This window comes from Alosa sapidissima, chromosome 1 (genome assembly GCF_018492685.1).
Source record: "Alosa sapidissima isolate fAloSap1 chromosome 1, fAloSap1.pri, whole genome shotgun sequence".
NCBI lineage: Eukaryota > Metazoa > Chordata > Actinopteri > Clupeiformes > Clupeidae > Alosa > Alosa sapidissima.
Window position 1 is genome coordinate 26,148,819 of NC_055957.1, and position 11,287 is coordinate 26,160,105.

The window sequence follows — 11,287 nt, forward strand, 5'->3', positions numbered from 1 at the left end:
AGGTTACATCTACACAGACTTGGTTGGGTGTTGCACTAGGGAATCAGCACGTTACGACAAAGAAGGATTTATGCGTGTGTTAAAATTGTTATTATTGGGCAAACAGGATAATCAGTGTCGGGGTGAAGATGTAAGGAACAGAATATAATAGAAGATGTCGTTTCAACACAGTTAGTGTACAGGAAAACCTTTCATGCACATAGTCTATTGCTCTTTTGACAATATTTGCAATGACAATGTAGAGCCAATAGATGGCTCTAAAGAATTGAGGCACAGACTCTGTCTGCTCCTTTCTGTAGGTGAAAGTGTATGTAGGCGGGTCAATCTAGGGTTCAACGTCAAAAAAATTGATACAAAAGGTTTTTTTATGGATTCTGGTACTGTTGGACATGCTAAATAACATACTAAAAATCTAGTAAAATCTGACCTTGGGAAAGGGGTCAGTTTCAAAATGGCTGTCAACAGGTTAGAATGGCTATATCTCAATTACTATTCAGCCTACAGGGGTGAAATTGATATCAAATGATGGTCAAATTAAACAAGAATAGGATTTTAAATGTTAAAATTGAAAATGTTTCAATGCTCTACCTTTTTCAGCCATAAATTAAAATCAATGCGTTTTAATACAGAGCAAATGCAATACAGGATTATTAACCATCTCCATGGCATGGAGGAAGATAAGACATAACTAGTGTTATATCTCATCTGCAGGTTATATGCTTTCAGAAAATATGTAGTTTAGGGTGTTTGATTTGTTTTCCCTGGACTGTACATGCCAAAATGTATCTGCTTTACACTAGATTCACCAATACAGAAAAGAGGGCAATGTATTGTTCATGGCATGGAGGAAGATGGGACATGTCTTAACTGGTGTTATATCTCATCTGCAGGTTAAATGCTTTCAGAAAATATATAGTTTAGGATGTTTAATCTGTTTTCGCTGGACAAAAGAGGCCAACATGGATCCGCTTTACACTAGATGCGCCTATACAGAATAGAGGGCAATGTATTGTGCATTCATGGAGGAAGATGGGACATGTTTTAAATGGTGTTATATCTCATCTACAGATTATATGCTTTCAGAAAATATATATTTTAGGGTGTTTAATTTGTTTTCCCTGGACTTAACATGCCAACATATATCCCCTTTACACTAGATTTGCCTATACAGAATAGAGGGCATTGTATTGTGCATTCATGGAGGAAGATGGGACATGTTTTAAATGGTGTTATATCTTATCTACAGATTATATGCTTTCAGAAAATATATATTTTAGAGTGTTTAATTTGTTTTTCCTGGACTGTACATGCCAACATATATCCCCTTTACACTAGATTCGCCTATACAGAATAGAGGGCATTGTATTGTGCATTCATGGAGGAAGATGGGACATATTTTAAATGGTGTTATATCTTATCTACAGATTATATGCTTTCAGAAAATATATATTTTAGGGTGTTTAATTTGTTTTCCCTGGACTTAACATGCCAACATATATCCCCTTTACACTAGATTCGCCTATACATTATAGAGGGCATTGTATTGTGCATGCATGGAGCAAGATAAGACATGTCTTAACTGGTGTTATATCTCATCTAGAGGTTATATGCTTTTAGAAAATATGTGGTTTTGGGTGTTTAATCTGTTTTGCCTGGACAATATAGGCCAAAATGTATGTCCTTTACACTAGATTTGCCTATACAGAATAGAGGGCAATGCATTGCTCATGGCATGGAGGAAGATGGGACATGTTTTAAATGGTGCTATATCTTATCTACAGATTATATGCTTTCAGAAAATATATATTTTAGGGTGTTTCATTTGTTTTCCCTGGACTGTATATGCCAAAATGTATCACTATATTTGCCTATACAGAATAGAGTATGTATTATGCTTGGTGTGGAGGAAGATGAAAATGTTATTTTGTTGATTTAATGTTATATTTCATGTACAGGGTATATGCTTTTACAATATGTAGAGTAGCGTTTGCGAGTAAGTGGCTGTTTTATGACTTTAATGAACCATGACCCATGTACTATATAGGCATGCATTGTATATTTGTGTAGATCAATAATTGTTGGCATCTATCATTAGGGGGGAGCTAATTAAACTGAATCTTAAACTATATGCATAAGTAGATCAGAAATAATTATTATATCATTATTCATCATCCTCTGACTCCTCTGAAAGGAACTTGTATGGATTGTCACATTGTTCAATTTGACACGTTCCACAGGCAGCAGTGCAAGGTAATCCATATCTTCTACACGAACAGCGGAGTGTCTTGCAGAAATGCACACAATTAAGAACAGTTGACTGTCTCTGTACTTGGATCTAACATGAAAGAGTACAGTATTTGATTGAGGTTGATTCCATTCCATTCGGTAATCAGTATCTGAAAGCTAAACTGAGGGAGCGGTACGGGAATGAATAATGCTTCAGATATAGCCAAAATTAGCCTCTGGTGGCCATCTTGGATGCCATCTTGAAAATGACAAGTCTTTGAAAATGATGAACTGATACTTTAGTCTGACATATATGAATCAGTGACCTTTAAATCTGATTAAACACGACAAACACTTTCCTAGGCTGAATAATGCGTCAGATATAGCCAAAATTAGCGTCCGGTGGCCATCTTGGACGCCATCTTGAAAATGACCCCTTTACTGGGGTCAGATTTTACTAGATTTTTAATATGTTATTAAGTACATCTAAAGGTATCATAATCAGTTGAAAAACCTTTTGTATCAATTTTTTTGAGGTTAGGTGTTTTTTCTTTTCATATATTGACCCGCCTAATAGTGATTTTGGGTATTTGGAAATGGAAAGGTCAAAGATTACAAAACACTTTCATAATCTATTGCATTTGCTTTTAATTTAAAGGAGAATTCCGGTGTGATATTGACCTAAAGTGTGTTGAAACATGATACCGAGTGTGAACGTATGTCTCATAGCTCATCTCGGCTTGTCCCCTGCACTCAGAAAGATGGCGCTAGTTAGCCGATGCTACCAACAGTTTTTCGATGGGGGTGCCTCGGGCATCGGCCTAGCCATGCAAATAAATCACTGTTTTACACCATTTACGAGGCTCAAAGTAGCTCCATACTTCATTGGTAGACTTCCGAGGGCCTTGACATTTAAAACGAGACATTGAGAACTTTGAAAAAGCACTGGTAGTTTATTTACAAGACGATTTATACAGACAGTACCTTGAGGAAGTTTACCGTTCGCCGCAATCTTGAATTTAGTCACAATAAGTCCAGCGACGAGTAGGCCTATGAATGAACAGGTATGATAAGGGATCAGATTCCAAAAATAATTCCGTGGAAATGCATGGATTCCAGTTGTCCTCTCATATTTTATAGGAGGACATCTTTATCTAGAAATTTTCTCAAGACACACATGAATGTAAAAGTTTGCCCCATGAAACTGAGGTTTTATAAGGTAAAAGCTTTCTCTGTACTTACCTTATTGGTCTGAAGGCTACCTGCATACCTGAGATATTTGTGTGTATGTGTGTGTGAGGCCATTAACTAATGTACAGTATGTGCAGGGGTTTGAACATTCAGTGAGGTTGTCTGAATCCCTTTGAATGTTATCAGTAAGGTGTCATCTGGTGGCATATTTGTTTTGGCATGTTGTGTGCTGCGAGAACAATGCTGTTGTAATGGGTTTAGGCATGCAGACAGATTAGTCCACTCTCAAAGTTATCTGAAGGAAGAAGTCACTTACATAATTACTAAATATTGAATCTTGTTGAAAGACTACCATCTAAGTTGTAATGCAGATAATGATATGAGTGTTTTTTTCCCAACAGACTCTAGGTAATACATAATTAAATAGCATGTAAGACATAATACTGTAGCCTACAGTGATGTGTTATTTAAGTAATTTACTTAAGTAAGATACTTTCAATTTACAATACACCCTCATGCACACTGTAGTCTACCTGTTTGAGTGCAGGAGCACCATATAAGTAAAGTAATTATACATTAGGGACTTCATTGTCCATTGCCCCCTTTCCAAATGTGTGATTTGGGTGGTGGTTTAACAGATTTAACATGTGGTATTCTCTACTTTGGTTGGCGTGGAACCATGGAATTTTTCATCAGGAAGCTTGCATGCCCTTGCTGTTCCTAATAAAACAATGATTTTAGTAACTTAGGAAATCTGAACAATGTAAGATTTTGGTTTCATTTTGAGTCTTTTGAACACACTTACAAACCTAAGACAGGAGTTTTCCAAAGAGTTGTGTATTTTATTGAAAAACATTCCAAATTTTCAGTTTATATATATATATCATGTTAATAGAAAATTGAAGTACATGAATATATAACCATAAAATAAGCAAACATAATATTTTTTTATTTTTAAAATAATAATAATAAGCTTTATTTGTATAGCACCTTTCATACATAGAATGCAACTCAAAGTGCTTTATATTTGGAACATAACACAATAATAAAAAAGAATCAGTCATTCCTCTTCGTTGCTGTGGCCATTTATGATCCAATCAGGAACACACACACACACACATATATATATATTACTCCGTTGATGCGGACTTTAAGCGGTTAGCCTTAGTATGTTCTTAGTATGTGTTTTGATTAAATGACTTTCACAGGCTAGGCTTGTTACTTTTGGTTTGACCTGCTGTGCCAGGTTCCCAGATTACTAAGAACGTTGTCTCGCTTTGATTTTGGTCCAACCAAAAGTACCTCTGTTTTGTCATCATTTAGCTTTAAACAGTTTTTTGCTCATCCACTGATTAATGGAGGTTAAGCAAGGGAGCAAAGGCCATCTGGGTTAGTTGGCTCCACAGAAATGTATAATTGTATATAAAAAGTGTATCTATACTGCACAAACACATTGAAGTCTAAAACTGACATGGTTGTAGTACATTATTTGCTGAAAATAAATTCTTGAAAGTAGAAAAGGCTCGCGTGTTACATTATGACAAATCTTTTTAATCTCTAGAATACATCTTTATTGTTAATTTGAATCCAGAGAAGAATGGCAATGCCATCTTTGAAGACCCATATCTAGCCCCAACCAATCCACTTCACACTGCAATTTGTTGTAAAAAGCCTTTGATGTAAATCAGGGGTGTATTTCAGTAGGTGGTTAAATAACAAACCTGGGTAAGTAAATTCAGCGGAAGTGGTAACCTCCTAATAAAACAGCCCTTTGGCTTTGTTAAGTTTAGAGATTGAAGCCCTTAGGCTATTCTATCGCTGGGTTATCTTACCTAGATCTGCCACTAAACCACCTGCTTGGAATCTTGGCCTGGAGTATTGACTCCACGACAAAACCAAGAGTAGTATCAGGGAATCCTGTAGCAATGTTGGCTATGAGAAAATAAAACAAGTCACCTTAATTATTCCAGAAAGTGTCAGCAGTCATTCCACTGATGGAGCACTGTATTATGTGTTGTATCATCCCATACAACTCCATACGACTTGATCACAGTGCATTCTCCACTATGTCCACCATGCCATTGCCGATGTCATTTGAATGTTTTCTTGATCTCAAAAACCGAAGCAGCAGTACCAAAGCAGTCAAAAGTGATGCTGAACCCACTGTAGGAAGGACAGCTGCAGGCAGGACAGGTGAGCCTGTGGTCATTAGGAGGCCAAGCGGAAATCAGATTAATTAACAGCAGTGCACTTAACGTTATGCTATGAATTAAGAATGCTCAGCTCAGCCAGGTTTGTTTGTGCAGTCAGGATGTAGGCCTATGAATGTGAAAATATGCCCTTCTCCATTAGCAATAGGCCAGGAATCTACTCTACTCATCTACATACTCAGTGACATTTTTTTACCCTCCCTCAGAGTTCCAGCGTCCCTGGTTAAATGTTGCACTTTTGATAAGGTTTTGCCCATATTTTTGTATATAGTAAATGCTGTCACACTTTCTGAAACTATTTCAGCTTATGCAGGCATATCAGTGCTTTCTGAACATATTGAGAACACTTGTAAAAATACCGCGATGATACTGTAAATCGTGATAATTTTGGTCACTATAACCGTGAGGTTACATTTTTATACCGTTACATCACTTATTCCACTGCTTGGTTGAATTTCCCAATGTCCTGTGTTCTTTAGAATATGCATTAACATAATGTTATTTAAACACCTATGAAGTAGGCTAGATCCATTTTTTTGGCCATATCACACTTGTATATTAATTCGCCGAACTCGTGAGGTTTAAATGAACTGTCACGTTGCATGGCAGTAGGTAAATAAAATAACAATGTTTCAAGTAGCCTAGCCTAAGGGATAATGTATTGTCCACCGGTAATTATCAGAAAATAAGTCCCGACAGGGAGAACAGAACCCCGACGCGCAGCGGAGAGGGTTTGCTTCGACCTGAAGGGACTTATTTTCTGATAATTACCTACGGACAATACATTATCCCGCTTATTACACGGCTACTTGCCAAAACGCGAAAAAAAACCTAACACAATGTTTTTCATGTGATGTATTCTAGGTTCTATAACTTTGTTTACATCCACCTGGTAGGCAAGGGACAAGTTGAACCCATTGAACATCGTTGTCTGCAGCTGCCTCTCAGTAGGCTACATCTCTGTATTTCAGCTATGTCAACATTTCAGGCATCAATAAAGGTGATGATGAAACGTTATCCCATTGTTTAATATTTGATAGCCTGTCACAGGAACGTTATTTCGCTAAAATCGCCCTGATTTGGTGCATTGATCGGTATCGATAACGTTATGGGAGAACCTGCATGTAGCCTATGGTAGCCTAACTTTTTTCTCTGTTCAAAACTCGGTTTACACGAAGACGACACTTTCTTAGAAGCTGTGAAATTTGGCCAGAAAGGAACATGTCTTCCCTCTGAAAGTTGACACAAAATCAAACAATATTTGATCATTTAACTTGAACTGAACAGCGACAGGTTTTGGTAGGCAGTAGACTAGCAGACGTTAAAACAGTAGCCTACATAGCCAGCGTCAATCAGCATCATGTAACATTAATGTTGTTAAAGTCATGAATCCTGTAACATATTATAACATATAACAGCGATGGCTCATTCTAAGACGATCTGCATGGATATATAACCACCCAGAAAAACTCAGAATGTGAGTGATAAGGTTAATTAATTATATGAAACTTTTTTACTAGTTCATTGCAGCATCGGCTATATTAGCAGAGAGGGTTAAAGCGGAGGATCTTTGATATTAGGCTGTTATGCTAGTTCAGCCTTTAAATATGCTGTTATTTTAGTCATGTGGACTTGATTAAACGGGTAAAGATAATTCATAAACTGCTTATTTCTTACATGATTGAAGCAGTAGGCTAGCCTAGGTTCAACAGTGGTGTTTGAGGTTGCTGTGTTAAGTTCAGCTCAAAAATCAGTTTATTTTGCCTAGATTTAACATTGGGCCTTCCCAACGTTCGGGCCTTTCATGTGAATGGAACTTTCTGCAGCACTCTGAAGAGCCGTGTAATAAAGATAACACACACACACACACACACACACACCATTACCCTACACACACTCACAAGCGAACACACACACACAGAGAAGCACACTTATAAGCAAATATACACATGCACTCATTTACATACACAAAAAGTTGCAAGAGTAGGGGATGGAGTAGGAGTTGGAGACAAATTGACAAGCGTGATTTATTTTTGCGCAGGCAAGCGCGCGCACACACACACATCCCATTACACGGGTCCCCACACCCCACACACACACACATAAAACACACACACATAAAACACAAAACACACACACATAAAACACACATACAGACAAGCAGACACGCGCGCACACACACACTCCATTACCCCCCACATACACACTAACAAGTGAATACACACACAGAGAAGCACACATATACACAAAAGCAAATATACACATGCACTCATTTACACAAAAAGTTGCAAGAGGGATGGAGTAGGAGATGGAGACAAATTGATTTATTTTTGCGGAGAGAATGTGCAGGACTGAGCGGCAGTCATATTTTGTACAGCTTTGCGGTCTAGTTTAAGTAAGACTGGTCAAGTAAGCATTATACTGTATGTATAGTACTTTTTATAGCATATTTATAAAAATATGTGTTGGAGTGGACAAAAACAGTTTGGCTGATATGTTTTTTAACTGTCACAGCTGAATTATTATGATGATGTTCAAATTGTATCTGGAAAGTTTGTTCGTAGGCTGTTACTAAGTTTATCTGAAATATTTCCTCTGATATAAGTTAAACCAGGTAATAATATTATAAACTTTGGTTTGATGTAAATTTTAAATTTTAAATACCGTACTTGCCATTTCTGTTAAACTGATTCTGCCCTTTTTTGACATTACAATTGTGATATCAAAGAATGTCTAGTTTTCTGTCCGCAGTTACATCAAGTTATGTAGTTTTAAAATGAAACTTTTCCTTGTCTCGGTGCTGCTAAATTTACACAGTTATCCTACATAATCACATATTTTGAGGTAAAGAGATGTATGTGGATAATGTCAAGCACCTACCCTCATAGTGAAACTTCCCATAGTGAAACTTTCCAACTTCCCTCTACATTTTCAAAAAACTCCTGAAGACCCAGCTCTTCAGAGAACATCTCCTCTCATAGCACTACTTACAGTCTTCCTGATCCTAGCACTTACCACCTGTCTTGAACTGACAGTTGTTTTTAAAACAGCACTCACTGATGCACTTATTCTTACTGTACTCTACCTTTTTTAAATTGTCCTAAAATTGTTGAGAGAATTGCTTTAAAACTTAAACTGTTACCATGTTGTTAGACGCTTTGGTTAAAAATGTGTCAGCCAAATGTAATGTAATGTAATGTTATGTTATGTAAAGATTATATGCATCATATTCTTTTTTTTCTTGGAGTGTAGAGATAGTCAACAAATTTGCATTTGCCTTTTTTACTCTTTTACTACAAAGCAGCAGACACAATGAAAAAGTGAGGCGGATATGTTATTTTGGCTGTGTGTGGCCACATTTCAGCTGACTTTCATGTGCAGATTCAAAATGTCATGTGCCGTCCGACTTACTTGCAACGCTTAGCTGGAATGTCTCCATGACATAGCCCAAGTGGTTGGTGATGTTGATCAGGTAGAGCCCTGTGTCCTCATGTGTGAGGTGAAGCAGGTGGAACGTGCCATCTCCAGACTGCAGCGGTTGTCTGTGGCCCTGCCTGAACAAGGTGAAGGTGGCAGGTGGAAAGCTGAGAGCTGTGCAGCTGATGGTCACATTCTGGCCACTCAGCATCTCCGCAGACGGGGAGACGCTCACTTGTGTACCACCGGGAGGGCCTGCAAGTCAACAGCAGGAATACTGATTACCCTACTGGTCAAATGGATGAGTGAATGAATTAATATTATGAATGTGTAGATGATTAAATTTTGCAGTACCCTACGTTAGGCACAGGATGGATAGTAGGCTATTTGCATAATACATAGGCCTATCTGTCATAAAAACACGAAATATGCATGCAAACATGTACATAATTAAATTTGTATGTTCTGACCTTGAATGATCACTGTTACACTGGATTTCACACTCCCAGCAGTGTTGTTTGCCTCACAGTCATATTGACCTGCATGAGACCAGGTGATGTTCGTAATAACAATTGTGCTTATATTGGTGCTGTCTAAAACCTTCCCAGCTTTTGTCCACACTGGGACAGGAAGTGGGTTTCCATCTGAGTTGCAGGTTAGGGACAGTGTCTTTCCAATCGTCAAATTTTGTTCCCCCGATATAATTATATTCCTGAGGTAGTCTGAGGTGGTGCCAGAAAAAAAAGTATGTAAAAAGCAGGTGCTCAGGAATATCGCTTCAATAATACCTTATATATCAATAGGCTATCTGATAGGCTACAATACTTTTTTGCCATTATGATATTTCTTACCTGAGTTAACATTCGTTATTAAAGTGCATAGCCTTAAATATGAATAGCCTATGTTACTTACTCAAGTTAACTGTCAATGGCGCTGAGCGTGTACGTGTAATATTTGAACTTTTTCCATGACCTGCTGGTATAATTTGGATGACTTTACAAGTAATGTTTCCTCCGTTGTCCAGAGCAGTGGGAGTAAATATGTATTTGGAAGAGACTGTCGATGTTCCTGCCTGCTCTTTATGTATGAAGTTGCGGCCTTCAACGCTCATGTTTCCGTGCACCCACTCGACTGACACCTCATCAGGGTATAGGTTCCGAGCCGTACAGGTGACCGTCTGCTTTACACCCACTGTCAGATTATCTTCTCCGGATATCTCAGGGTCGCTCGGGAAAGCTGTCAGTAACACATGAGTTAGGAATTACTCACACCCAGTTCTTGTGATGCGATATATTTTTTTGTAAAGGTTTGCTTCAGGCTGATTTCTGAATCTTCTTACAGTAACATATACTTACAGTAAACCACTATCTTCCTCTTGCGTGTAAGTGGACGTGTTTGATTACACATAACACTGCATACCATTTCGATGTTTGTCAGCGCTTGACTTTTGAAGGACACAAACCCATTTTCCTCCTTTATTAGTTTGAAGGGTTTGTCATCTACTGGACGCCAGGTGAATGATGGCTGCTCAGGGCATCCAGTCGCGGTGCAATTTAAATCTACGGTCCCCCCGAACTCCACCAGCACAGGATCCGGTTTGTCTATCTGGACAACAACCGAGGAGGCTTTTCCAGGAAAACAATGACAGAATAAATCTATTAAATTCATTGGACTTCAAATCAACAGTGTATAATAATACTCCTCCGAAGTATGCGTAATATGCCATCTGCGCGTAAAGCGTGAGAAAAATCACAGGGTACCTACCTAGTAGTGGCACTATCATCGCCCACAAAGCCAGCATATTTAATTTACAAAATCACTTTGCTGTCTGTACAAGTAACTGATGATAAGTGGGTTGGGAGAACAGTTTATAGGCGTGCCAATGTGCTAGGGGAAGTTCCTTGTGTAGACTGGAATTTCTGCTGATGTTGATTATCTTTTAAAAATATCTCATTGTCCAGGGAAATAACATCTACATGCCATTGCTTAATACTTAGGTAACACCTAATATCAGACTATGATTATTTAGTCTGTCCTTAATTTCAAGGGAGTGCTTGATAATATTTTATTTTCATTACAGTTGATCTGATCATATCTACCATACTGTGCATGCCTTCCACTAACTAGCTAACGTTTACTGTCAAGAACATGCATTATTCTTTTCTTGATTCTGAATCTTCCTCTTGTGTAGTGGACTAGGCTACTCTACAGGTTTTGATTCATCTTTCCTCCAATAAACACAC

The 11,287-nt window shown here is 38.0% G+C and overlaps 1 protein-coding gene across 1 annotated transcript; it reads right to left on the reverse strand.

Annotated features, from left to right (window-relative positions):
- Positions 1 to 4,375: 4,375 nt before the first annotated feature.
- On the reverse strand, positions 4,376 to 11,265 carry vcam1a (vascular cell adhesion molecule 1a). The gene is made up of 6 exons (XM_042111835.1): positions 10,809 to 11,265; positions 10,400 to 10,669; positions 9,957 to 10,280; positions 9,515 to 9,766; positions 9,039 to 9,299; positions 4,376 to 5,616 (listed from the first exon to the last, which is right to left on the reverse strand). The coding sequence occupies exons 1-6, from the start codon at positions 10,843 to 10,845 to the stop codon at positions 5,465 to 5,467; spliced, it is 1,296 nt and encodes a 431-aa protein (XP_041967769.1). The 5' UTR covers positions 10,846 to 11,265; the 3' UTR covers positions 4,376 to 5,464.
- Positions 11,266 to 11,287: the final 22 nt, after the last annotated feature.

What these genes read in the sequence shown, in the direction of transcription:
- vcam1a (XM_042111835.1), bottom strand. Translation starts at nt 10,845, where the DNA reads ATGCTGGCTTTGTGGGCGATGATAGTGCCACTACTAG. An exon ending in GAGGAAGATAGTGGTTTACT is followed by an intron (nt 10,281 to 10,399) that starts GTAAGTATATGT and finishes TGTTACTGACAG; the next exon opens with CTTTCCCGAGCGACCCTGAG. An exon ending in ATTCCAGCTAAGCGTTGCAA is followed by an intron (nt 5,617 to 9,038) that starts GTAAGTCGGACG and finishes TAATGACCACAG; the next exon opens with GCTCACCTGTCCTGCCTGCA.